Source organism: Aptenodytes forsteri, unplaced genomic scaffold, assembly GCF_000699145.1.
Source record: "Aptenodytes forsteri isolate BGI_AS27 unplaced genomic scaffold, ASM69914v1 Scaffold54, whole genome shotgun sequence".
In the NCBI taxonomy this organism is placed as follows: Eukaryota; Metazoa; Chordata; class Aves; order Sphenisciformes; family Spheniscidae; genus Aptenodytes; species Aptenodytes forsteri.
Genome location: NW_008796044.1, coordinates 7,189,171 through 7,216,543, shown reverse-complemented (window position 1 = coordinate 7,216,543; position 27,373 = coordinate 7,189,171). Strand labels below are relative to the sequence as shown.

The 27,373-nt window shown below is 55.4% G+C and overlaps 1 protein-coding gene across 1 annotated transcript in view; it reads left to right on the top strand.

Annotated features, from left to right (window-relative positions):
• Window positions 1-76: 76 nt before the first annotated feature.
• The window catches only part of ABLIM3 (actin binding LIM protein family member 3), a 58,184-nt gene continuing 30,887 nt past the window's right edge, over window positions 77-27,373 (top strand). The window contains exon 1 of the mRNA XM_009285737.2: window positions 77-204. Coding sequence (XP_009284012.1) covers window positions 192-204 — 13 coding nt within the window. The 5' untranslated portion in view covers window positions 77-191. The remainder of the gene's footprint in view (window positions 205-27,373) is intronic.

Below are 27,373 nucleotides of genomic sequence, written 5' to 3'. Positions count from 1 at the left end.
GGATAGCCGCGCTGGGTCGCGGAGCTGCCTTGGGATGCGTTAGCCGGCGGATCGCACAGAAATATTTCCCCTAGGAAGGAGAGAGGCAGCCTCCTCCCACTGACCGGGGGTGGGGGGCAGAAGAAAAAGAGGATTTAAAGAGCGTCTTTGCCCCCTTTGTTGAATGAGAAGGACAGAGGAGGACCGGCAAGATGAGCACTAGCAGTAAGTACGGCTTTCCCTTGCCTTTGCTGTGGGAATGGGGCTGGTATTGCACTGATCTGGCTGGGAGGAGTTGGAAAGAAAATGTCACAACAGGGTTGACAAGCCTAATGGGATGGATTTTTTTTTTTTATTTTCCTGCTTGCCTCTTGCTTTCTGACAGGGTCTGGCTTTGCTGGCCCTTCTTTCATGTGGGCTAAGCCATGGTGCTTATCTCCACCGAGTACTTTTCTTGGCTTGTATTTCTGGGGTTTGGAGGGCAAATCATGGACTAAAATGTTGATATGCAACATGGTGAGAGGGAGCCAGGAGCACTCTGACAGGCAGCAGTCTCACTTGCTGATGCTACTACCTACATATAAATGGACATAGGGGGAACAGCTGATGGGGAGGAGGAGCAGGGTAAGGAGAGACCCAGAAACCAGGGACCTGAGCAAAGCACAGGTGCAATACTGAAGAACGTGTACCTTCTGCAGCTGGGGATGTGGGTGTTTCTATTGTGCATGTGTAAGAGACAGGGACAGAGGCACTCATGCACTATGTATGAATTTCTAAAGAAGCAGAGCTTGGAAATGTGCTGCATAAGATGACAACCAGCACCTGGTATTAGTCTGGTTACTTCTGGTTTTGTGTCCTTGTTGCAAAGTCTGGAAAAACTGATCAGGTTTGATCAAGCCACAATCAATTTCTTTTTCCTCACTGTGACAGCTGTACCCACCTCACTAGCACGGCTTTGGTCCATTCTTTTAAAAGCAGTGAGCCCCCAGCCAAAGGAGTTGATGCTGATGGCCACCTGAGGGTCTTCCTTCTGGGATAACCTGCCCAAGGAAGGTGCCCTCCCTCCTGTGGATCCTAGAGGCTATGTGAAGAAAGGAGGACTCCCCCAGGGAGAAAGCGGCAGAGCAGTGACTTTTCCATTGCTTGTTGAGGTTTCTCAATCCAAGGGCTTGGGGTGGTTCCCAAGCAAAACACTGTGAAAAATGCCTTGGCATGCTGCAGGGCAACAGAACAGGTGATTCCAGCTCTGTTGGGCTGTGTCAGAGGCAAGAAAACTTTCCAGGTGCCCTCTGCACAAGCCACACCTGGGACAGGAGCTAGCCCCTTCCTGGGGGAGTGGGGCTGGTGGTGCCCAGGTAGGAAACAATAGTGAGCGATTCCTACCGAGCCATGCTGGATGCCTGATAACAAAGGGTCCTCCCTCTGTCTCTCTGGGTGATGAGCTCGGCTCCGGTGCGGAGGGCTGTGATGGCACACAGTGCTCACTGGTGTCAGTGACCACAGTGGTCAGGTGGGACTGTTAAGCTTCCTCTAAGCCGAATTTGACAAAGGAGTGTTGGTTCCTTTTGGGATTCCTTTCCAGCTCTTAATAGCCAGCTTGGCTGCTGATAGTGATAAGGGCTGCTTATGGCACTGGTGTGTTATAACTATCTGATTGTGCCGCAAAACTCCTTTACTGGGTCCTCCCCCACATAGAGAGAGGTGCCAGCAAACCAAATACGCTGCCTGCCTGTTGCTCTGACATGACTCATGGGAGGAGGCCACCGGGCAGGCAGCGAGCGCAGAGCTGGGAGTCTCCTGAGAGGTGCTCCTCCTTCTGCCACTGCCTTGCTCTGTGACCTTGGGCACATCACTTGGCTGTGCCTCAGTGTCTGGATTTGCCAGCAGCAGGCTGCCACTGTGGCTCCTGCCCAGCCCTTTGGATGGCTTGCAATCTTTGCCTAAATATTGCCATTACCTCTTTCTAAGCAGCCTTGTGTTTTAGTAAAGATTTGGGAACTTTGTAACATCTGCTAATCACTTCCTATGCTGTGGGTTAATTACTTATGGATTACTTATAGTCCCTTTGGGACCACACCTGGTACAAGGGCTGTGCAAATCATGCAAGGCAGTGGGCTCTGCCCTGTTAGGCTTCCAGACTTTTTCCCAGTAGCTGAGGGACTCAAAGCAGGGCTTGCCGTACCCAAATGCTGGCTCATGTCTGTTCTTAGCAATGGTACAATCCTCTCCTAGTTGGTTCTGTCAGCAAGGCATGCGGTACGGGGCCATCTCGTCCATCAGCATGTCCTGTGACTGGTGTGAATGTTGCCAAAAGCTGTCTCTCCCCTCTTGCTGCTGCCTCGCCCAGCTCTGCGCATCCCTACCCAGCCTATATCCCTCAGGTCCATGTGCCTGTGAGGCAAAAAAAGGAGCCTGGGAGCCTTGTGTCAGTCTCCATGCCATCTCTATTTCACTCCACTGACGCTACCTGGCAGTGACCTGCAATGGCTTTTGCAGCCCTTTGCTAGCAGCCAGTGGCTCAGGGGAGCTTGGTGCCACTCGTTGGTCAGAGGCTTCCCAACCCTGCTTGCAGCTCTGCCTCCGAGGCATGGCCAGCTCTGCTGCTCTCTGCGTTGATTTTGTTTGCTTGTTTTCCCCCAGCCCCTGTAGTGACCGAGGGCTCGGATGTGGTGGGATCCAGCCAGCAGACTTGGCTGCACTCCAGCCTCCCCAATCTGGTGTCGCTCCTGGTGCACAGGACCCTACCTGTGCAGATGTGAGGAGAGAGGGAGACATAGGAAGAGGAGGAGGAGGATGGATGAAGCCAGACTGTGCATGGGGTGATGACGTACAGGTGTACCTGTGGCTGCAGGACCAAAATTTTGGGACTGGCAAACCAGAGATGCGCAGCTGAGGATAAAATACCGCCATGTAATCTGTGAATTCCCACCACTCCTTTCCATTTTACTTGGTGCATTTTGATAACACTTCTATCCTGTCTGAAGCTGATGTGAGGCAGGAAACCTGGGGCTGTGGGCCACGGCTGGCCTCAAGCCATGCTGTTGTGCAAAACTATCTGAGGCCTCCGGGGAGCTCTGTGCGGTATTTGCTGGGCTGTACAGGTGTATCTCTGAAGATGCTTTGTGCACAGCACACAGGAGTCTCGCCTGCCCTTGCTGAGGGGACAGGGGTTCGCTTTTCACCCTGGTATGGGTCCCAGGGTTGGAGGCCTCATGTCATCATCTCTCCCATGATGCAGGGAAGGCAAAACCATATGGAAATCTTGCTTTTAAGGTGAAGAGGAAAAGGCCCTTGATCTTGGGTGTAAACTCATATCCTGAGGCTGCAAAGCAGACCAGGTGGCCCTGAGGGTGCAAGGGTTGTGCTGGCTGGGAAGGTGGCCTCTCCTCTTGGGCTCACCAGGTGTGCAGCGAGCATTTGGAGGGCACAGTGTTGATATTTACATTAGCTATGCTATTTGTACCTCCCACTCTGGTTAGCACTGCTAATTGGTTGCAAATGGATTCATACATTCATAAACAGGTCTATCAGTGCTGCTCTGCATTTCCATTGAAGCTGGATCCTGTAGTACAAACCCTTGCCCAAGAGAACATCCCTCAAAATCACCCCCTGAAATCCCCTACATTCTGGGCTCAACTTCTCCCTCAGAAACTGGCCTGGTGCAGGGAGTTTAACGTAACCAATGCTGTGTTTGTGCTCATTAAAAGGCAAAGGGTTGAAGCTGTCAACTGCCCCAGGGATTTAAGACTCTCTGAAATGATTGTGAATAATCCCTTCTGCTGCTTTGAAGATAGCCATCAGGTTTGGGTGCTGCAGGTCCATGCAGTGAGTATGGTCTGTGAGTAGGGGTCGCCCCAGTGGGACCCATGGGCATTTGCACATTGTCTCTTTTGGTCCCGCTCTGTTGGTGGGAGGGGGGCTGCTGGAAGTCTTGGCACTGGTCTTGTCAGGAGCAAGGTGCCCCTTGTTGTTATGGGCCACCCTGGTCTGAGCAAAGACATGCACAACTCCTGGGGGAGGTGAAACCCCAGCGAACTCCTGGGTTGAACCAGGTTTGGCAGGCTCTGGGTCAGTGTTGCAATGGGTAATTGAAACTAGTTCACAAACTAGAGATCTTCCAGACTCCCTTCTGTCTCCAACATGCACCCTGAAGAGGGAGACCAGGCTCTGTCCCCATGGCAAGTTAATTCAGGGTGGGGGGGATCAGTACCACCTATCCCCCCTCCTCTTTCCTCTGAGCAGCTGACAGCCTGTCAGAGCATGGAGAGCTCTTGCAGAGGGTTTGGTATGCGAAGTGGAAAGTTTCCCGAGACCATCCCAACCCCTGGCACCTCTCAAATTCCTGCTTGGAGGCACCCCTAGTCTCAGAAAGCTGGGGAAGGAGACAAGAGGAAAGGCTGGCCAGCTAAGCATTTGGGCAGGAAGGCTTCATGACAGATACTGATGAATGCAGCATGTTTGCTTGGTTATTTTTGTCTTTCCTAAATCATGCTCCCTGCTACATGGTGATCCACTAAGCATAATTATCCAGTAATCTCTAGGCACATGTGGTTACAAGGTGTTTACCAGCAAACTCTATTAAGCCCCTGTGTAATTAAAGAGGAATCACATGGTGCTGCACATCTCTGGGAGCTCCAGCTCTGCTCTGTACAGCTCATCAGGCAGGGTGATTCACCAGGTCTCCCCACCCAGTGGGGTAGGACCTGCTGAGGAGGACATGATGTTTCTCCTGTGTTCAGAAGTGCAGTGAACCCAGAGGGATCAGCCTGTTGGTGCTATGAGCAGTGTTAGTGTCTTCCTTGTGAGGAGGCTCTAATTTTTGCAGGGGTGACACCAGGCTTGGGGGGGTTATGGTACAGATGAGCCTTTTCAGTTGTAGCACTCATGGTTCCTGGTCAACACTGCTTCCTGTCTCATCTTTGCAATGCTGGAGGCTGCCACAGGCATGCAGTGAGCTGGGGACAAAGCACAGCTCCAGTGAGGGAGGACCCAGCAGAAGGAGCACCACTAGAGCAGTGGTGCTGCTGCCTAGTCCCTGGGTGCTTGGTGAGATGGGCTCTGTCTCTGGGTAAGCCCTCATGCTCCTCACCCCTGCTCCCCCAAGAGCTGCTGGACAGGCTCTTCACATGCAGTGGGGAAAGAGGCAGGTCTCCAAGCAGAGCTCTTCCTTCTCTGGCAGGTTATTGTGGAAGATGCTTGTAGGAGGAGGAGAGCTTTCAGAAAGGCTGGAGTAGACTCAGAGTTCAAGGTATGGGTGCGGGTGGGACAGAGAAGAAAGGAAGGACACAGATGCAAGAGATAAAAAGCTACCTTCCTAGTATGTTCTCTCCAAACCCAGCCATGAATGCTACCTAGCATTCATGCTTCTCCAAGGAGGGCTCTAGCACTGCGTTTTGCAGAATTTGGGCACCAAAGTGAACTTCAGGCTCTCCACCCACATCTTGGTCCTCTCAATTAACACCCAAGCCTGACTTTGCTGCCACAAACAGCCTGATATAAATTGTCCCCTCTGTTCTCCTGGGCAGCCTAGCAAAGGGACAGTCATCCATTGCATTCACTTTGGTGCCAGAAAATTCAGAGCCCAGGCAGCTTCTCTCTGTCCTTAGGCTGGTGGACGGACTCTGTCCTCTCACCAAGCTTTGTTCAGGCTCTCCTGCAAACCATCTTTCTTGGCAGTTTGCCCTTTGAAGAGCAGAAGCCATGGAAAGTGGTCCTGCAGGCCAATGAAGTGCATGCTGTAAAGTCAATTGAAGCAATTGAATTATTTCAAGGGCCTACCATGCTCTTATAAAATAAATAGCAAGTTTTCTAATGACAAAGTGATGATTGGTTTAGCCAGATAATTGTATTTGTGATGCCAGCAGGCTGGACTAATGACAGACTGTCCTGTTAGCAGCAAGGAGTCAGTGTGGTGCTGCCTTTGCTTTCTGCAAAGCTGCGAAGGAGTGAAGGCAAACCCACCAAGTTCCTGCCAGACCCTGCAGTCCTATCATGATGGTGCCACAATGAAGCGGTTGGAACATCTAATTAGATATTTTTAGACTAAATACATCAGCGCCTCTCAGTTGTGAGCACTGCAGCACCTCCAGAAAGCATCCTGGGGTAAGCTGGTGATGGCAAGGACTCAGGTGGAGAGTGATGGGGGAAGGAGAGAGCTTTGCAGGATGAAAGGGGACTAGGAGCGACCACAGTAGCTGTAGGGAAGGCAGAGCCCAGGTCCAGATGTCTCAGGCCCAGGAAGTTTGCTTGTGAGCAGCTCAGGGCAAGCGCAGCAGGGTGACTGGCAGCCTGTAGCAGGAAGGTGGTTCTTGCTTGGAGGACACATAGGCTGCCCCAAGTCCTCCTGTGCCCAGCATCTCTGCCTCTTGAGTCTGTAGCCTCAGTAAATCACTGGGGAAGTAGAAGAGCTTGAGTGCACTGATGCACATGCCTTCCTTTCTAGAAAAGGGCTGTCTGAAGCTTACAGGACCAAACTGATCTAGCGTGGCAGCAAACTCGGGTGCGCAGTTCTCATTTATTTGATGGCGGCTCAGGTTTTTGGTAGGCCATAGTTTATACATGCATTTTTCAGTTTGGGTATAGTCTTCTGAATGCTTTATCAGTATCAGCTGTAAGCCCTGGCCTGGGAATTGATGTGCCTTCTCTGCTGCCTGGGGCGGAGATCTGAAAGAAAAAGGAGCTGGTACTATGGTTTCCTTATGCAGCCTGTCTGACCTTCCTTTCTTCTTACCCTTTCTACCCTGGCAAGGTCCTCTGAGCCCCAAGCATCCACTTGTTCATGGACATTTTTGCTCCACTTCCATTTTGAATCATCTTTTTTCTGAGACTTGGACAACTAGGAAAGTCCTTGGGGGGGAAGGTTTCTCTAAGAAACAGGACAGCATAAGAGGGGAGCATGTGCTTGAGGGTTTGAAGCCATCCTGTTAGCTTCTGTGTTCTTTCTTGGCAACAAGTGGCACATTTTTGGAGAGCACTACACTGCTGTGGGGCAAGAAAGGCTTTGCTGGTGCTGTGCCAGCTCTGGAGCCCTTCCTCAGCCCAACTTGAGTCCATTGCAATCTGAACTTAAGTTTCAGGGTTTGACTTGTTCTCACAGTAGTGAATTATATGATTGTTTCTCAGATACATGCAGCTAGGCTGCAGTCTGCTGCTGGATGAGACAAGCATAATCTAGACCAGGACTCAAAGTGTGAGCTCCCAAAGTGCACATACCAGGCTCCGCAGTACAGCACCCCTCACAAACACGCTTGTAGCATCTTGCTTGTGAAAGCACGTTGCAAGGCTCTGCCTGTCCTTCTGAGCATCTGTGTTTTGTACTAGTTGACCCTGAAGATCTTGCTGCTTTTCTCCTGGCATCCATCCCCCTGCCAGCCCTGGGGACTGCTTTGCACAGAGGCATCCCAGGGAGGACTGCCCAGCCCAGGGGCGCTTGCTTGTGAAGGGGAGCTATTTTTAAAGCAGCTGAGGGACCAGGTGGGTTGTTCCCTGCCTCAGCAGCACTTGCTGGGACATGTTGGGTGCTGTGGTGGGGATCCTGCAGTTGCAGCTGCTCCCCAGCCTGGATTCTCAGCGGAGGCAGGGAGGGTCCCAGCAGGGTAGCCAGCCCAGGGTGGCTGTGTTTCACTGCAGGTCAAGGACTTTTTCCTGCTAAAAGCTTTAGAAGAGGAGGAAAGAAAGCTGGGGTGTAAACCCATTTCTGTTCCACATCAGGAGCTGCAGCCCTTCCAAGCCCCAGAGCTGTGTCAGAGGGGCAGCTGCCTACCCCTAGCAGCCCCTCTCTGAAAGAAGGGGCTTCCTTGCCTTGGCCATGAGGCAGGGCTGGATCAGGGCTTGTCTGTCAGCTGCTGCTGCCCTGTCTGTCTCCTGCTGCACTGAATCACTGAGTGCTTTTCCTGGGTAAAATAACCTCTGGCTGGCTTGGCCACAGTGGTGCCCGGCTGGGGCAGTGAGTAGCTTTCCCAGCAGGCTGGTGTGGCTGCAAGGTTTGCATCAGCCGGGATGCCTTTGCGTGACTACACGAGCAAACAGGTCTCTGGGCTGCCAGGAAGGACCTACAGCAGGTCCCCATGGTTCGTGCTTGCCCTGCAAACTGGAGATCAATGGTCAGGTGCTGAGTACAGCAAAGGCATGGAAAGGCTTTCCTTGCCTGGCCCGAAGAAATGGGGGCTGGGGCAGGCAGAGGTCCCAGAGCCCCTCCGGAGGTGGTGCAGACCCCGCTCGCTCTCAGCACCCAGCTCAAATGCAGCCTATGTAGGGCAGCTGCCTGCGCAGGGCTGCAGGAGCCAGGTCCGGGCGGCGCTGGGCAGGCAGCGTGCTGTGCAGCTCGACACCGGCTTCTGCCGTCCGAGCAGGCAGCTCTGCTCCGGATTTTCCCTCTCTCTGCTCGTATCGCAGCAGTCCTCAGAGTGTGATAGAGTACAGGCTTCCCCGGCTCTCGTCTGCGCTGGCACAGCCTCTGGTCTGCGCTCAGATCACAGCACAGCGCCGATCCCTGCAAACCCCTCCCTCCCTCCGCCTCGGCTGCCCTGTGCTGTGCCAGGGGCTGTGCGGTGTCCCTCCCCATCGCCCCGCTTCCCCCTCCGCCTCAGCACCTTCTGCATCAGCTCCCGGTCCTCGGAGGATGAAGAAGGTGGAGCAAGGTAAGACGAGCTCCCTCTAACCTCCTACGTGCTATAAATAGCCGTGTCACCCAAGCATTGTCTGAGAGTGATGTGACCAAGTTCGGGCTCCTGGAGACCTGCTGCCTCCGTCGCAGACAGATCCAGCACTTGGTCAAAAGGGCTCTGGCGGGTCCCGCTGGTGACACAGAGCGTGTCATCGCATTAGCGCGCTGCGGGGCACCTCTCAGGTTATGCACAGCCTAATCCTATCTGGCAGCCGCTGAGGCTGGTGTCCTGCGGCTGGGTGAGCGTGCCCACACCTCGCTGGCAGTGGCAGCCAGACAGCCTGCACCAGGGAGCCTTCCCCTGCAGTAAAGACTTAGCAACCTGCCTTCGGCTCTTGCTAAGCTGTGCTGGGGTGCAGGTGGCAAGGGGGCGTCTTTGGTATGTGCATCAGGTCTCTGGCCAGACCTTTGGGAGGGAAGGGGAAGGCAGCTCTTCTGTAGGGAATAACCATATCAGGGAGAGAAAAGTGGTTTATGTGGTGCTGATGCAGTGCCTGTGTGGTCCCTGAATGCTTCTTCACTCCCTCCATCCAGGCTGGGCTGGAGGTTGGGGCTGATCAGGAGAACCTTGGTCTTCCCTGTCTATCCAGGCTATTGCTAGAGATTCAGTTCTTGGGGGCAGGCTGTGCCTTTGGAGGGAGTTTTGCTGGCAGCACCAATGTATCCCCCACCTCTTGACCATCAACCAGCATGGGAACCAAGCAGTATAGCAGCTTACATGTGCATGGGCATACAGGGAGAAACACAGCCATCTTCTCAGCAAGGAAGCCCTCCTTCATCTGGTGGCAGATGCTAAGGCACGAAGCTGGATGATCCCCAGCTCAGAGCCTTTTATTCAGTGATCAAAACCATCCCTTCGTACACCCACAGATGCTACTTGAGAGGACTTGCACTGTTGCCCCACTATCTGGCCCAGCTGCCCCTTGGGAGAGGAGTGGGTTGGACCTTACCCTTCCCCTCTGGGATGGGAGGTGCCTGGCAGTGCTGCCCTGGGTGAGCTGGCCAGGGAGAGCTGAGGGACCAAGCGTGGATGTTCTCCCCTCCCCTGCTTTTGAGAAAAGAAGTCACTGCCTGTATGTGTGAGTTATGTGGTGATGACGGCTTGTGATGGGTTACATATAAAATCCCTTGCATCCCTGAGGATGCTACCAGTTGAAAGCTTTTATGGCATTTAAAAAATAGCCACAGAGGGGGAGAGAATGAGAAGATGGATAGGTAGGTGGATCCCTAATAAGGAAAGAAGAGGAAACAGCTAGAGAGGGAATGGAAAGATTTTAGTGAACGGCATGGAGTGATTACTGAGGGAGGGGGTGGTGTGGTCATACTGAGCCACTGAGCTGCATGCCCAGCGGGAATGGGAAACCCTATAAAAAGCCTGGCTGTGAGCTATGTTACTTGCACGTGCTGTGGAGAGGGATGGGGCTGGGGAGAGCATCAGCTTGGGCTGTCTCTCCTGCGGGTGCTCACTGTGTTCTACAAGTAGCCGTTAAAAATAATCCATGACTCTTGGATGGCTGGCCTGAGCTGGCTGCTGCTGTTCTTGCATGATTCCCCGAACAGCTCTAGGCTCATCTGTGCTCCTTTCCTGCCTCGAGGCTCAGGCTGACAGCCTTGCCTGGGAGCTGATGGATGAGGTTGGTCCTGGCCCTGGCTTTCCCCAAGGTGGCCTTTCCCACCTGGGCTGTGCTCCAAGAAAGATGCCGAGAGCTGCTTCTCTGCTCTGTCTTCTGGCTTTCTGCTGCCTGACAGCTTGCAGCACCCGGAGGCGAGATCTGGTGGTGATGAGTCTGGGGCTGTGGCTGGGTGAGGGTGCACTTCCCCAGCGCCTGGCTGGAGCCATGGTCCCAGAGCCGCTGGCAGGAGGTCCCTTCAGCGGGACAGCCCTGCTCTGCCTTGCATCACTGCCAGCACAGCGTCTCCGCGGTCCTGGGAAGCAGCTCCAGGCCCTTCCCTGTGCTTGTGGCAGCTCTCCCCATCACTCAGGGAAGATTACACGGAGTGTCTCCAAGAAATGCTAATTGCTTTGGCTTGCGCTTGGTACAGCAGAGCCACCGAGCACTCAGAGCTCTTAGTCAGCTTAGAGATCTGCCAGATCCTTTCTCTCCTTCCCCCTGGAGAGCTGGTGGAGGTCTGCTGTGTCTGTTGCTGATCCCCACATCCCTGGGCCCCAGCTGAGCTGCAGGCTTGCACCCAAGCTGGCCCAGGCCTGTGGTCCCAAATACCTGGTGGCACAAGGCACGGTGTGCTCTCATCGGGGTGTTGCGGCTTTGGGTGAAACACCCCAAGCTCAGCCCCCAGCAGGCACAGCGCAGGATCAGATGCACCCCTCATGCTGGAGGAAGGGTGGCTGGAGAGACAACAGGAGTTTCCCATCCTGTGGGATGAGGATGGAGCTTGTGCTGCGGCAGAAGCTGTCAGCGCTGTGGCAGAAGCTGTCAGCACTGCTCTGCTGTCTGTCCTCCTGGACCCTTCAGTTGCTGCTGCCCACCCCTGCTCTGCCACTGGCAATTAAAGCTCTGTGCAGCCAGGCTTGTTTGGTGCAGGCTGCTGGGAAGTGTTCCTTGGCTTTGCCCCCGCTCGAACTGCAGGAAAAAAAACCACTGCTAACAAGACTCCTCTGTCAAACTTGCCAGCCTGTCACATCCAGGCCGTCTCCCTCTTGCTTGCTTTCTTGCCTTTTTCTTCCTCATCAGCTAGGCAAATACTCAGGAAAGCAGAGTCTGGTGATGGGTTAGCCCTGCCCAGCTCCAGGCTGGGGAATGGCGAAGCCGGAGAGCATGTGCTGCCCGGTGCTGGCCTCTCGCAAAGGGTGGCCACTCATCTGTGCGCTGATCTCGCTGTGTTTCTCAAGCCCACAGCTTTTTTAATGCTGTAGCACAGTAGCTGAAGTCCAACCCCAGCCACCCTCTGTGGGTGCTGAGGTCTCTACCCTGCCTCCTTTGCCAAACCCTGAGGCAGCCCCTAGCCTGGGGAGGGTGAAGAGGTGCTGCCTGCCCTGGCTGGCTTCTGCTGACTCTGAGGAGCTTCTCACCTGGTCTGAAATAACTTCTGGAGGAGCAGTGGGTGGTTCTGAGCCAGCAGCACAGTCCTTGCTGGTGAGTGCCTGTTACCTTCCCCAAGGCAGGGGCTACCCCCAGTCCCTGCTCCCACCTTGCCTGCCCCTTGCTGGGCTGCTGTGAGAGCATCCTGCGGGCGCGTGGCAGAGCAAGGGCTTGCCAAGAGAGGTCATCTGCGGCTGCCCCAGCCCTCGCTCCTTGCTTGGCTGGTCAGGTGGCATAAAGGGTCTGGTTTGGGAAATAATTCTGTTCCTTTGCAGGCAGTTTTTGGCTCATTTAAGCCAAAAGCGTGCACAACAAAGCACATGTTCATTTTCCCCCACTGAAAGGGGACTTGTTCCCTGGAAAGTGCCAGCTCTGCTGGGCCTGTTGATTGCCTGTTAATTGTCACTAATGAGGAGCTGGGAGATGTGGCTTCCAGAGGCTGTTGAGGACAGACTGTTGCTTTGGCTTGGGAGGGACATCTCAGCAGGGAAGGGAGCCGTGACCTTGGCACAGGCAAGTTGAGCTGCATGAATGGGTTTGTTACCAGAGAATGCCCCGATTCCTGTGCCTATGGCATGGGGTGGCAGTGCTTAGCCCCGACTCTGGAGTGGAGAGTGTGGAGGGTTAAGAGGATCTCTGGTGCTTACTGTACACAGATGGATTTATTTAATATATATATAGCAGGGAGGTGGGATGGGGAGGGCTAAACCCACCCTGTCCAGGAGGGAGGGTTAAATCTCTGTGGCTGACCCATGTCGGGAGCACAGGGCTGCTGGGCAGCAGGACCTGATGCCAGGGCTTGGCCATTCGCCTCCAGCCTGATGGTTGAAGGCTGGTTTTTTCCCCCAGCCCTGATGAAAGGCACCAAAGGCTTTTAGCAGGAGACAGCCATGTCTGCCTGCCTGCCGCTTCCTGCGCTGGCAGCCCCCCCCTCCTTTTGAAGTCGGAATTCTGGGCATACGCAGGAGCCAAGGGGAGCACAATTGTGGGAGGGAGGAGGGGAGAGGATTACGTCTGTGCTGAAACCCCTCATATGCTCATGGGAGTTTATTGTTCTAGATGTGCCTTGTCCTACTGCATCCCCCACTGTCCCCGGCCCAGTTTGTCCTTGCCCAGCACTGAGCCCTGCCTGGTGCCTCTTGGCCCCATCGCTGGGCCGCCCCTTGTCCTACCAGCAGAGGCTCAGGATGTGGCTGGGGGGGGATGTTAAGCCCCCTTAGACAGTGTCACACTGTGAGCACCGGTGCAGAGGTGTGCTTTTATCTGCTGAGACAGCCCCGTGCCGTGGATGGGTGCTCCTCTCCCACAGCAGCAGCTTTCTGGGTGCCCATCGCCTGCTGCCCTGTTCCAGCTGCTCCTGTAGCATCTGCGCTAATTACTTCAGTGGTTTCTCTCATCTTCTCTTTGCTAAAATGGCTGAGCTGTTTCACCCAGTGCTTTTCCTGGGAGTTTTCTCAGTTTTTCTCCTGTTCCTGCCAGGCTTTCATGTACAGCTAGCCCTGCTGACCACTTCCCGCTCCCCGGGTACCTGCTCTGGTCCCCGTGATCAGTGGGCTGAGGCACCACCCCAGCACTTGCTATCTGCCTGCAAGAGGCTGTTTCTGTGTTTATCGTTCAGCGATCGTGAGGGTGGCTCAGCAGAGGGGGAGCTTCCCTTTGGGATTTGTTATTTCATTAGAATAAACAGCCAAGTGGGATGTTATTTTCCATTCCAGCTGAGAGAGGATGTAGTTGCTGCTTTTTGACCCAAACCCTGATGTCTGTTTTTTAATTCTCTGCCTCTAATGAAGTGGGACGGAGAAGCGAGAGTGGAGCATGCTTTGGCAGTGGATGCAGCCTGTGTTCTTGCAGTACAAGGGCTTATGTCAATGTATTTGTGGTTGCATCTTTGCCTCCTACTCTGATCTTGGGTTAGGGGTTCAGATGAGCCTCAAGCCATGCAACAAAGCGTCCTATGTCCCCCGCTGCCTCCACGCTCCTTTCACAACCAGCCATGGAGGTGGCCCACCACTGAGGGGTTGGGAGTGGCTATTGCTCTGAAGGGCCCTGTGCTCCACTCGAAAGTCTTGGTAGTCTGGCCTCCAAAATGCCTTCTTGGGGGCTCAGGGGACACAGGCAGGGAAGTAGCAGGACAAAGAGCTAGCACAGCTGGGCTGAGAAATGGGCCTGGACCCCAAAACTGGGGTGCAGTGGGGAGTGGGAGTGTGGGCGGCCCTGAGCTAGCATGCTGTGTGTGATGTGCTGTGACCCAAAAGCTGGGCCAATCCATCTTTGCTAGTGGAAGAATGAAGATGCTGAATAACCTGGCCACAGACACTCATCTATCCATCACCTTAAGGGTCTCTTCAGTTTGGGGTTTGAGAGCTGCCTCAGGGTGTGGGCAGGGCTCCCTGCAGTCCCCTGGGTCTCTAGCAGGGTGCTGCCTGCCTGCGCTGCAGCAGGACGTCCCGCGGCACAGCCTCAGGCTGCCAGCCTGGGAACTGGCAGGGGGGACATGCTGTGTCCTGGAGGGACCCTTTGCTGGGACAGTCACAGCGGGGCCGACAATGTCTCGGTGGTGCACTCAGTGCACACCCTGGGTCACCTTGCTGAAGGTCGTCCCAAGGTGAGCAGCCTAAAGGCAGCTCTCTTCCTCTTCCACTACACCTGTGCTTTCCCACCCCATCGCTCCTTCCTGCTCCAGCCTTCGCTCCATGACTTTAGACTGTTTCCCTTTCCTTTTTTCCCCCCCTCCCCCCCCGCTTCTTCTCTCTTTCCTTTTTCTCTCTGTTTCTCTCCTGTCAGCTTTGTTCGCCCCAGCTGTGTACCAGGGTTGCCATGGTGACTGCCAGAGCATCTCTGCATCCCGGAGTAGTGGTCCTGCGCTTGCCCTGGCCATGGGGAGTGGCAGGGCACCCTCCTGCCCCTCAGAGGGACCAGCTGCCCCCTCCTCCCAGGGATGGAGGTCCCTGGGGACATCCCAGCAACACATCCTGGTGTCCGGGGAGAGGACGGGTCAGGGCACAGGGTGGCCCTCGCCAGCTCAGGATGGGGCTGTGCAGCACCTTGTGCAGGGGGCTGGGGGAGGCACTGGCAGGGCTGGCTGCGTGGCACAGCTTTACTTGCTTCTTGCTGCCAGAACTGTTAATCTTCAATAAATATGTTTTTAATGAGTGAGCGCTACTTAAGGAAAATAGAGGAGCTGCTGCAGCCCAGGCAGTCCCTGCCAGCAGAGAGGAATATAAAACTGTATAAATAAGGAACTGTACTCTGTTGCAGGACACATGCACATTGCCTCTTGCTCTTGGGAATAAGCTTCCTCTTCCCGTCCTAGGAGCCATGCTATTTCTTCTCTTGATATAATCACCTGTCGCCATGCAAGTGACTGCAGTGACTTGACCTTGCCTTGGCCAGGCTCAGGGCCCTGGGGTGCAAATCTCCCCATGTCTTTGGGCAAAGTATCATCTGGATCCTAGATCTAGTCTTTGCCCATGACATGTGGAGGACTAAGGCTGGCAGAGGGGACTTGGATGCATCCCCTGGCCATGGTCTGGTGGTGGAGGACACGAGTGGAGACATGGTTTGGAGGCAGAGTGTGGCTTGTGGCTTTCTGGTGCTGCTCTGCAGACAACAATATATCTTTTCAGTATTTGTCAGAGCTTCTGTGCCCCTTTCATGAGATAATTGGGATGACGTGTTATTAGCTGATTACTGGGGAAACATATATTTACTGAGGATTTATTCTGGAAACAACATTAATCTCCTGTATAGTTGCTAAACCCCCATAAATAATCTGATTTTTGATAATCAATTGCTATTGCAACCCCTCCCATAAATCTCAATTAAATGCACATTTAATTCACATAAAGTTGCCAGATTTGCTTGTATGTTTCTGTCCTGCTGTTTGCCTCGGGCAGATGTCTGTGTGTGTGCTAGCTCAAGTCTGTCTGTCAGACAGCCCGAAACCAGAATATGGTTTGCCAAGGCGGAGCAGTTACAGTAACAGCAGCAGTCCTCTCCCATGGTCCTACATGGAGAACCCAGCACATCCCGGCTTCCTGCTGCCGGAGCTGCTCAACCACAAGGGCTTCGCAAACATCACTGTGCAAGGCCCTTCCCTGGCTGTTGTCTTTGTGCTGGGGTTTGCAGTGGGGGGAGCAGGAGCAACTGTAGGAGACTCCGCATCTGGAGCAACCTGGGCTTGCCCAAGGCGCACAGGCGTGGGTGTGCTTGGGGAGGGGCAGGGAGGAAAGATGCAGTTGCCGAAACCCATGCAGAGGCTTTTGACAGTGCTAGTCTGGAATGGAAACTGAGGTCTTGTTGGGCTTCGTTGGGTCCTGACCACCCTTGGGCCAGCTGGAGTGACTTTTCAAGCCTTAGTGCCAGCAGGTAGGTTGGAGGTGGAGGAGGCGGAGGCATGCTGCAGGGAGGAGGCGGCTGGCCCTGGACTAGTGGGATGTGGTGCTGCCAGCTTCCTTCAGAGCTGGAGGGAGATTCCGGGCATCAGCTGGGCTCTGTTTGTTGTCAAGGTCACACTGATTTGTTTTATCCTCTTGTTTTTGCAAATAGGAGACAGCTAGCTGCAGTGGTGCACACCCCAGAGAGGGCAGAGAGAGCTGGGCTCATTGCGGCAGAGCTCTGGAGGTGCTGGTGACGTGGGTCCCTGCCAGGGGACCAGGCAGCAGCGTGACAAACCGCCTGCCGCCTTTCATGGCGTGGGGTTTTGGCCCTCACCTGTGCTGCTTGGGTGCTGGCCCCTGCAGCTGCAGGGACTGATGCTCTTTGGAGCGCAGCCTCCCACCCCTGCTGCCTCTGCTTGGGTGGTGGGAGTGACAGCTTGGGCTGTGACGATCTTGGTGATGGGGACCGTACTAGGGGAGCCATAAAAGAAATGATGAAGCTGTTCAAATTGCTGGGAAGACGTCGTACTAAGATCTCCTCCTGAGCCTGGCTGGAGCCCAGCCTGCTAATTATGGTGGTAGGGGAAATACACAAACATACAGATGGCAAGAAGAACAAAAACTGCTGTCTTTTAATATCGAAAGCGCAGTTTCCGACCAACTGAAACCAACACGTGGCAGAAGCTAAACACTAACAGCTTTGGGTGAGACTGGAGCACCTTACCAGCCTGCGCAGGAGCTTTTTGAGCCCTTGCAGAGCCCAGAGGGATCTGCCTCTCCTAGGGCAGTGGGATGGATCTGAGCATGCAGCAGCTGCCCGTGGAGGAGTAGGGAGGCCAGGCTGCCGTGGTGGCTGGCCATGCATGCCTGCATGAGCGCACACCTACGTGTGCTAGGAGACAGCCACAGGCAGGGCTTGCAGCTGCAGGCTGCCAAGGGCCCCACTCACACTGGCTCTGCACCGGGGGTGGCCTGTGACCGCTCCAGCCTGCTCTGTCCTGGGGACTCCTTAGTGCACCCCTGCATTGCAGGGAGGGATTTTCCTCCCTCTGAACCCACCTTTTGCCTCTGCTAGGTGGGTTGGGACAGTGTCTCGCAGAGAGGCATCAGATGCTGCCATCAGGCACTTGTCACCACTGTTGGCCAAGCCCCTCATCACTGTGCTCAGGGGTGCTGCTGGTAGGGGACCATCCCCTCCAGGGTATCTTTCTGTTGACCCTTGCAGTGCCAAGGGGCTGTGCTCTTCATAGCTTGTAAAAGGTGCTCTGTCCAATGAGGCTTTACCCTAACCGCAGGCGCTAAGGATGGGGTGGGTGAGATGAACATCAGGCAGCAAAGGGCTGGTGACATGGTGTTTTCGAGCACTGTCCTGAGGAGCCTGTGGCTCAGTGTGCCTGTCTGATGCCTTGCGCCATCCTGCAGTGCTTGTGATGCCTGAAACCTGTTGGTGGCCATGGGGCTCTCCCTGGCATGGTGCTGTCCCCCACTGCACCCCACCATCCGCACAGCCCTGGCACCTGCTGTGCTCCCCTCTCTGCCACCCATATGCACGGCCAGGTGTCTCAAATAAGCTCCATGGGGTGTGGGTACAATCTTTTTATGACCACTTAAAGGCTCCATTTGCTACCTTTAACAGAATTAGAGTGGGGATTACAGTAGATTAAGAAAAGCGGTAAACACCCTCTTGTGCTGCATGGCTCTTGGCTGCAGGGACCCTGCTGGGGCCAGGATGGCTGGGGCTCGGCTGAGCCCTTCTCTGAAAGAGGGTTTGCATGGTTTTTGTGGGATGGTCTGTATTAATTGACTGCAGGTGTACATTTTGTCTCCTCTGACCCCATGGTTTGCAGGCAGCTTGATTGTTCAGCAGGGCTCCAAGGGGATGTGGCGGTGCCCTTTGTGCTGCAGCCCTGGGCTGTGTTGGCCCCCTCCCAGGAGCACAGCTGATGAGATTCCAGTTGTTTTAGAAAGCACCTTCCCAGGATATAAGTGTGGATAGAGGAATTTGGAGCCTGCTGGGGAAGCTCCTGATGGTGTTTTGCCGCCAGCCCTGAGCCGTAATTCATCCCCTGGAATGGGACTGGCTAGGGGGTGGCTGGTCTTGAACCTCCTGTCCCTTTGAGCACGTGCTGATGGCATTGAGATTGCTCTGTAACATATACCCCTTCCATGCATCCTATTTATGGGGAGATTGTCCCCTCTGTGACGCCAGGGCTTGCTTTGCCAGCTGTCACCTCCAGTCCGAATTCCCTTTTCATTGCATTAATATCTATACAGTGTCTCTGGATAGAGATTTGATTTCAGTTCCTTCCCTGGAGTGGAAGGAGTTAAAAATAGCAAATCCAACACCCCTCATTCCCTGGCTATGACGCAGTTTCCCAGGTTGGAGTTACAATGCCAGCGTGAATATGGTTTAAAATAAAACAAGTGAGTGTACTGCACTCTGCAGAATAGGAGTACAAGCTCCAGCCTGGAGAAATGGCATGGAGGAGTCTCCAGTCTTCTAGCCTGTGCCTGCAAAAGGCAAGAATTTCTCTTCCTTGCACTGCTTGTTTTGGCCAGATAAATGATGCTATACACAGAGCGATTAGTGGAGTAATACAGGAGGTATTCAGCTCATCAGGGAGTCAACTGATCGCAGAAGAAACCAGGAAGAAATTAGCTCAGTGCATTATGGTTTGGGGCTGTCTTTCTAGAGCATCACGTGCAGACCACCTTGCCAAGTATCAGCTGGATGCTAAACTGAATGATCAGGGCAGAGAGGTGCTGGACTCAGCAACACTGTGGTCTCTCTGAAACAGCAGGGTGCAGATGTGGGGCTAACCAGGTGGATCCTCTCCCAGAAGTGGGTACCAGACTATGTAAGCAACAGTCTGCTGCAAGGTGGCAGGTTGCCAACCTGGCGCTCTCTCATCTATCGGGGCTGTTTCTCTGATCTGGTATAGAAAATCCTAAATCCCCACATTTTTCACTCTCAGACACTGCCCTAGTTTAAAAATGCTGGCTCCTGGCTTGCTTTGTAATATTTTAAATATAGCATCCTTTATGTTTTTGATGTATGCACCATATGGTTTGAAAACTGCAACAAAATCCATTGGGCTTGTGGGTGGAGGTTAAAGGGAAAAAGCATTTCCATACGGGAAGCCACAAATACAAAACACAGCAGCAAACAGAAAATCCCTCCGTGCATCAGCCAGAAATAAGCTCTTTTCTGTCCTGGCTGTCTCCGGCATGTTCGTGTGCGTGCGAGGAACCAGCCTGAATGTTTCCATTGTGTCAGCTCCTGTCCCGGACACCCTGGCACTGACTCCAAGGCCCAGTGGGAGATGCCACCGTGTTGGAGACCATCTGACAGCTCCTTTGCCCTTTTCCTTCCTCAGAAAGCCCCTTTGCTGCTTTCTAGTTTTGGGGTTTTTTTTTTTCTTTTTCAGCTGGGACGGATCCCTCCTGCTAAAGCTCGCCCAGGCTGCGGCATCCCTGGCTGGTGGCAGTGGGTGGGCTTTGGCAGCGGAGGGGAGCGTCCCCCTGGGCTCCCTGCACTCCCACGCAGCACGGCCTGCCTCCCAGCATTGAACACAGACTCTATTTAGCAAGAAATTTGGCCTCAGCAAAATGATGAGCTAACTGTTTTCATCTTTTGGCCAGGACCTCAAGTTTAGTCTCTTCTACCATGCACATCTGGCACCCCTTGACTCTAGGACCCAAGGGCATCCTCTTGCATGGACCCCCCAAAACCTGTCCAGCCTGGTTAGAGCAGAAAATAGCATCATGGGGGCTGGGTTCAACCTCTAGCCAAGGTGTGCTCTTCCTGCTTTCTTGCTGTCTGAGGCTGCTGGGTGAGCTGTTTGGCTGGCTGTAGCTCACCCACTTGTCATGCCTCATGAATAAAATCCGGGGGAGGAGATGGGCTCTGGCAGGTGCCTGGCTGCCAAGCAGGCTGCCTCCCTTGAGACCACCCTGCCAGGTCCCCTCCCCAGCCAGCATCACCCCAGGTGAGCAGGAGAGAGGCTGGGGTGGCCAGGGGCAGCAGTGGGGCTGGTGGGACCCATGTGGCCGTTGGGTGGCCCAAAGCTCCTGCTGGGGGTGGCAGCTCTGGTTTGGCCCCACACTTGGAGGATGGGTGGGATGCAGTGGCCACGTGTACTGAGGGAGGGGGATGTCACAGGATGGCCACAGTGGAGGAGGGGACGTGGGGAAGGCTTTTGTATTTGCTCTTGCTCTGCAGCATCCCATTGCACTGGAGATTTGGGGCTGGGACTGTGCATTACCCCATGGGGCGTGCATGCCCCGGGGATGGCAGGGTCCAGCAGCAGGGCAGAGGGAGACTGCTACCAAGGATTAGGCTCTATGCTGCAGCATGGTATCCTCCAGAGAACATGGCCTCAGGTGGTCCTCCTGCACCTTGGATCCACAGAGGGTCACCAAGAGCAGTCATGTGTCTCCATAACTGCTCAGGTGGGTTTGTGCTCAGCCAGATTCCTGTCCCAGGGTAGTCCCCGCCCCAGCCCTGCTTTGGGACCCAGGCAGAGCTTGAGCCATGGATGTGCGATGTGTCTGTGTGCAGGATGCACTCATCTGCATCACGCCCCCTCGCTCATACACAATTTATTTGTATCTATAGCAGCTCAGGCAAGATTTTTTAAGCTGAACCAGATGTAAGGATGAAATCCCATCTTCAGCCTCTCGGCAGGGATCCCTCCTCACCCGCCTCAAATAAACCTTTCCACAGCCCAAAATGCTGATCTCAGTGCTGCACATCTGTCGGGAAGGCGGTGGACAGTGGGAGTGGCGGCAAACGCCGGTGGCGGGAGCGGCCCTGGCTGCGTGCAGCAGGCAGGGGATGCCTCCAGCTGCGGGTCGGGGCTGCGACGCTGCAGAGAGATGCGCGTGGGGGTGAGAGGGCAGGAGCGTGTTTGTTGGCTCTTGCCATGTCCCTGGCCAGATTGTTATTGGTTTTGTGCGTAAAAGGGTGGGTTTTGTGCAGCGTTGTAGGAGCTTGGTCTCACCTCTCCTGGCAGGTGCTGCGAGGGCTCTGGGTCTGGAGGGCTGTGACCCCCCCGGTGCAGGGCTGGGATGCACAGCACGAGGTTGGGGGCTCTTGGCAGCTCCCCCCCAGCTCCTGCATCTCTGCGTCACCCTGGACTTTGCTCCTGCTGCTTATTGCTTCATCAGACCTCCTAAATTGCGGCTGACCCTCTGAATCGAGAGGCAATCCCTCAAGAGAGACCTGTTCTGCCTTTCTGGGCCCGGATCCAGCATCTTAACAGCCTCCCGAGTGAACAGCTGATGTGTGTGCATGCAGGCATCTGCTTGGGGCGTCCGAGTGCGTGTTTGTCCTGCGGTTGTGGGGCACCTCTGTCATCTCCTGTTGGGGTGAGGGGGAGAGAGAAGAAGCTCTGAGCAGTGCGTGTGCTCTGGATTCAGCCCCTAGGGATGCCTGTTTGCTGTCTGCATCCTCCATCTCTCCTTCAGCTCACACACATATGCCTCTCACCCCCTCTCCCCCATGGCTTCACTGCTCCATTTTTCTTGAAAGCAAAGCAAATCGATAGTTGTCTGCACTCCTAGGCAGCTCTATGCCGCTCCCCAGCCCTACACCAGCTTGTGCTGTGCAGCCTGGTGTGCTGCCATGGTGCCCTGCCCGGCTGCCAGCTCTGCACTGGCTCAGTGGCAGTCCCTGCACAGCTTGGCCAGCTCCCAGACCATGGGTGGCACTTGGGCTCCTGACCCTGACCGTGGGAGCTGCAGAGTGCTTTGGGGTGTCTGAATCAAGCCCTTTTCAGCCCTGCACGTCCTGTGAGGAGTGGCTTGTGGCACCAAAGTCACCAGGCACACAAGCTTGGGCTGAAAGTGCCTTGTGCAGGGACCTCAGCATGGCTGTGGAGAGCCCAGTGGAATTGGGATCTGGTCTAGCTGTGCTGCAGTGATGCCCCGGGGCCCTGGAGGCTTGCTCATGGGGCCAGAGCAGCTCTCATCTGGTTCCCTCCACCCCTGCTGTACCTGATACCTGTGCAAGCCAGTGTGCTTTCCCAGCCAGGCTGCTCTTGCAGGGAGTGGGAGACCCGGCAGAGCTGGCAGCACAAGTCACCTCATAGCCGTCAGGGGATGGAGACACGTATCCCACATGCTGGGGGAAGCACCTCACTTCCCAGCACGGCCAGTCCCAAGTTGCTGGTGGGGGCTTCATACCACTGCAGTGGATCTGGATAGCAGCTGGATAGCCAAATGCTGGGGAGCTGCACCAGCAAGGAGCAGTCCTGCTCACCCCAAAGGCATGCTTGGGACTGCCATGGTCCTCGCTGGTGCCCCGCTGAACACAGGCTCTGGCAACCAAGAGCCTCAGCCACCTCCGGGCACTGCAGCCAGGGCTGGCCATGCAGATGGCTGCCACTCCCCAGCTTCACCATCAGTGCAGCTCCCCCTTCACTGGGCTATTTTGGGACTCCCTCTGACCCCCTTGTGTCAGAGCGGGGCGTGAGCTTCAGGGCTGTGACTAACTAATGTCCTCGCAAAGATTTTAAGAAGAAGAAGGAAAGTAGCCTCCTGACTTGCAGAGGTGCGGAGCATCCTTGCTCCTGCCTGGGAATGGGGCAGGAGGGGGCTGCTCACAGCTATCCTGCCGGAGCCACCCCGGGGCAGGACCCAGCACCAGCCCTCTGGCACCTGGGGACTGCCATGCTGTCCCCTCCTGTTCGGCATAACTCCCTGCTCTGGGCTCACCACAGCTCCTGCCTTGGGCAGCCATGCATCTCAGCCATTATTAATTAAAATGCAATCTATCCTTTCTCTTCCTCTCCCCAAGACGCCAAGAACTGCTAAAATATTCCCAGGGATAATGGGAGGGGAATTAAATAGTTACTGTGAAATTCGAGCTGTGCCTTTTGGAGATTTATTGCCATTCCTAGAGCCTGCGATTCCCCATTGAGTACTACGTCTCCAGCCCCACGCTCGGTAGAAATACCATGCCTGCCTGGGAGACTGGGCACACCATGTAAAATATACAGGCAGCTGTGGCGCATTCAGCCTGCATGTGGATATGGTACACCAGGTGCTGGGGGATCTCTTTTCCGCAAGCCAACCGAGGGGCTGAACTCATCTCTGACCTGCGTGGTTATCTGCAGCACTCAGTGTCAGTTCTGGGATGCAGCCCGGGGCCCCGATGGGACAGGCGCTCTGGGTGTGATACGCAGATGTTAGGATGAGAACAATATTGGTTGTGGAGAGCGGCTCCTGGTGCAAGCGCAGTGCTGGGAGCAGAGGCGGGCAGCAGCCAAGAGGATTTTTCCTGCAGCTCTGAGTGCTGTGCCCAGGAGGGTGACCGTGGGAGGAGCAGCCCCTGCCCTGCCTGCGAGGAGGGGGCTGCTGGATGCACAGCCTTCCTTCTCCCACATCGCCCAGTTCTTCCGTTCCTCCTGCAAATTGCTGCTGGGCGGTGCATGCGCAAGGTGGGGAGCAGCTGGCCCAGTGCAGGGGGGCTGAGCATCCCACAGACCCTTCTTGGAGGGGATGAAATGGGAGGAACTGCCTGGTGCAGTGTTAGTCATTGCAAAAAATCCTCAACAACAGCTTGGGCCTGGCGCGGGGAGGCAGGCTGCAGCCCTCCCTTGGGGGTCCCACTCGCACCCAGTTTGGGGGCCTGTGGAGCCCAGAGCTCTGCTGGAAGGGGCTTCCATGATGTCTGCAGACAGGCAAACGTGCTAGCACCAGGCGTCCCAGCTGCAATTGCAGTTCAAGGAGATCTTGTTGCCATGACAAGCTGTACAAGTGTTATCTGGGAAAAAAAGACCCCAGCACCACTTGTTGGAGATGGGAGGAAAGCAGCCAGCGTGGAGGGCACATACACACCATACAAGCCATGCACTAATGTGGCTGCAAGCACGTGTGTTCAACCACACAGGTTAAACTCCTTCTAATGTGTGTTACCTGCCAGTATTGCACCCCCAAGACCTCCTGCCTTGCTCCAGCTCCCTCCCTCGCTCCGTGCTGTCTGAGCTCCCATGCACAGAGGTGCACAGCCGCACTCCTGGCCCCTTGCCCTCATCCAGCCCCCGCGCAGCCGTCCTGCCAGGGCCCTTGCAGGAAAGGGAAGGTACCAGCGAAGCTCTCGAGAGATACTGGCCCCATGCCACAGCGCTTGCCAGGCGGTGGGGGCTCGTGCCCACCAAGCCCTCCGCTTCCTCATTTATTTAGTAGCAGGGGCTGGTGAGTGACAATTAAACTTTAAAGGGTGGTTCTGTGCTGGGGGATGAACGCTGTTAAAATCCCCGGTGCCTCTGAGCGGGCGCTGCTACTGGGGTGAGAGCATCAGTTGTGGAGGGTGCAGCCCAGCTCCGGGCACCCACTCCACGGCACAGATCAGCGTGGGGCTGGGCATGCTGTTTAGGGTGCGGCAGGGTGCCATGCTTGTCCTCCTTCCATTGCCTTGTGGGCGATGAAAGGATCTCTTTCCCCAGACAATGACACTTGCATGAGTGGTGCTCTGGGTGTCACCGCATCGCTGTGACCCTGCAAGTGAGAATGCCACACAGCAAGCGTAGGCTTGTTCCCTGTGGTGCTCCCTGGCTGCTGCCGGGCTGGGTGGTTGGGGGTTCTTGGGACAGCATGCTCCCTAGCTCACCAGCTCCAGGCAGCCCAGGGAATAGCTGTCAAGCTGGGGAAGCTCGGAAGCACTACACAAGGCTCTCTGTTGTCATGCTGCTCTGCACTGAGGTCTTCAAATTTCCCTGCAGCTGCAAGAACTAGAAGAGCAACTTTTTCCTCTTTTTCTTGAGAATCTGGAAAAATCACAATTGCAGCAGTTGGTGCTTTCAGCAAACCAGGGACATCCTGGGGCCCTCGCCCAGCACACCTCACAGCCCAGCTGGCAGTGGGGCTGGGTGGTGGCAGGGGGGTTCCCCAGGGGGTTGCAGGTTTCTGCAGGGGACCAGGTAAAACCTGCTGCAGCCTCAGCCGGCAGCGGCAGCAAGGTCTTTGGGTTTCCCCAGCACGTTATGGCCCTGCCTGGGCTGCCCACGCTGGGGAAGTAAACATCCTGCAGGCAGGCATGGGCAGCTGCTGACAGCCAGGTCAGCACGGGGAGACAATTGCCGGCTTCCTCTGCGCTCACGTTTGGAGAATAATTTCCATGAATGCAGCCAGAAATTAACTCTGCCGCGCGGGCAGGATCCTCACTATTCACTGCTCCATCTTTTTTTCCTTTTTCCTTCTATCCTCTCTCTTTTTCTCCTTCTCTTCCTCCTTTTTTCTCTTTCCCCTTCTTCTTTGTCTTTTCCAACTGTGTTTTTGACCTCCCTCCTCTCTCTTTTCGGAGTGGTAGCAGTGTGTGTCCCCCGCAGACCAGCTCCCACCCTGGCACATGGTCCTGCCATGCCCTTGCTGTTGGCACGAGGCTTTGGCACCCATTTGGGCACCTTCCCACGTCACTTGGCCAGCCACAGTGGCTGCCACCACTCGAGTCTGTGCGACAGTGACACTTTGCTGCCTCCTCCCAGCTCCAGCTTGACATGAGCTCTGGGGAACCCCCCCTCAGCACTGGGGGACCCCCCCCAGCACTGGCTGCTTTGCTTCACAGTGTGGTGCTGGGAGCTTGAGGAGCAGAGCAAGAGGAGAAGCTGGCACTGCCCGCTCCACCCCTCTGCATGGGCAGCATTGCCCATGCGGTGCAAAGCACGGTGCTGCCGGCTCTCTGGGCTGTGCCCACACCCCCGGCCCCCATCCTTCCTGCCTGCCATCCTCCTAAAGTAGGGTGTGAGCATCCCGAGGTTCAAATCTGCAGCGAGCCCCAGGGTCGGGGGCTGGAGCGGGGCCAGAGCGTGCATTTGAGCTCATTAGGAGCATGTTGCAGTGGTTTCAGCCAGCTGCCAGCCCCCCTGGGAGAGGCAGCAGGTGGGGGGAGGCGCAGACGGTCCAGACAGTGGCACACAGAGGATGGGGAGCAGCAAGGATGCTGCAGGGTGGGAGCACGGGACTGGCACCCCTGCCCTGCATCCTTGACCTACCTCTGCAAAGGAACAACTTGCACAGAGGTTGACTGGGAAAGATTGAGCTGCCGTTATCCTCTGTGATGAGCCACGCTCATTCAGGTCCTCACCATGATACCTGGCTAAAGAGAACTCCCTTCCCTGTGCAATGCCGGTGCTGGCCCAGCATCCCCGTCCCAGCCCCGTCCTGCTGCCAGCAGCCACGTGCCCTCAACCGCACTGACATCTGCCACTGCAGCTCCACTGGCTGCCGTCCTCATGACACCCACATCTTCTTTGTGTCCTGTGTCATGCCGAGGGAGGTGATGCGGTGCAGGAGTGACGGTGGTGGGGGGCAAGGGGACAGCATGAGGCGGGTAGAGGCAATAATTGGTCATGATCTAATTAGGGAAGCCTAGGGCTAGGTTAGGAGCTGTGACACAGTGGAGGGCTTTTAGCCGTAAGCTGCAGATGGCTCTGCCTGTGAGCTGGGAGAGGAGAGGCTGGCGTGGACTTGCTGGGGTTCGTAATCCTGCCTGCACGACGCTCCGTGCTGACTAACAGGACTGTTTTCTGATGGTTTGGAAATACCTCAGTGCCTGGTCTGTGTAAGGCAGGTGGTCCCTGTTGCTCCTAGCCCACGCTCCCCACACTGCCCCGCTCCCTGCCCACCTTCCCTGCCAGTGCCCGTCACAGCCCACTCCTGTGCTGCATGCGTGGGGACAGCAGTGTATGCAATGCAAACATTGGGAGAAGCAGCCGGAGCTGCTCCAGGCTCAAACTATCCCACAGCAGATCTGTGGTACCTGCCCTCAGCCCGTTCCTTTATCAGGAGTACCTGGCCTGCCCCAGCCTAAAAACCTAAATATTAAGTAAGGAATCATGCGACACTTCTGGATTTTACTTAGGGGAAAGATCAGAAGAGAAAATATTTTGACCAAAGGTAAATACATAATTTATTTTCTTCTTGGTCAAAATGACTTTTGTCTGCAGAAGCTCGATGGAAAGCGTGGCCAGCTGCCTGAGCACTGAGATGGCCATGCAGATGTCACAGCAGGTGTCAGATTTGCCACCGGAGCTGAGCACCCCAACTGCTGGCCCCTTCCTCTATTTCAGGGGTAATTTGGCTGATCTTTCAGCTGGGCCACCAGCACCGGCACGGTGGGGTGCACATGCCCACATTGTGCCCCTTACCCGGCTATCTGCACCTTCTTGGCAGAGAGCTGGGGTGGGCAAACAGCCATGGTGGCCAGAGCAGGTGCATTCCTGTGCCCCGGGGTCGGAGGCAGCCCTGGAGGACGGCTGGCTGCAGCTCTCCCCGTGCCGCCTGCGGCGCCAGCATCATTTGGCTCC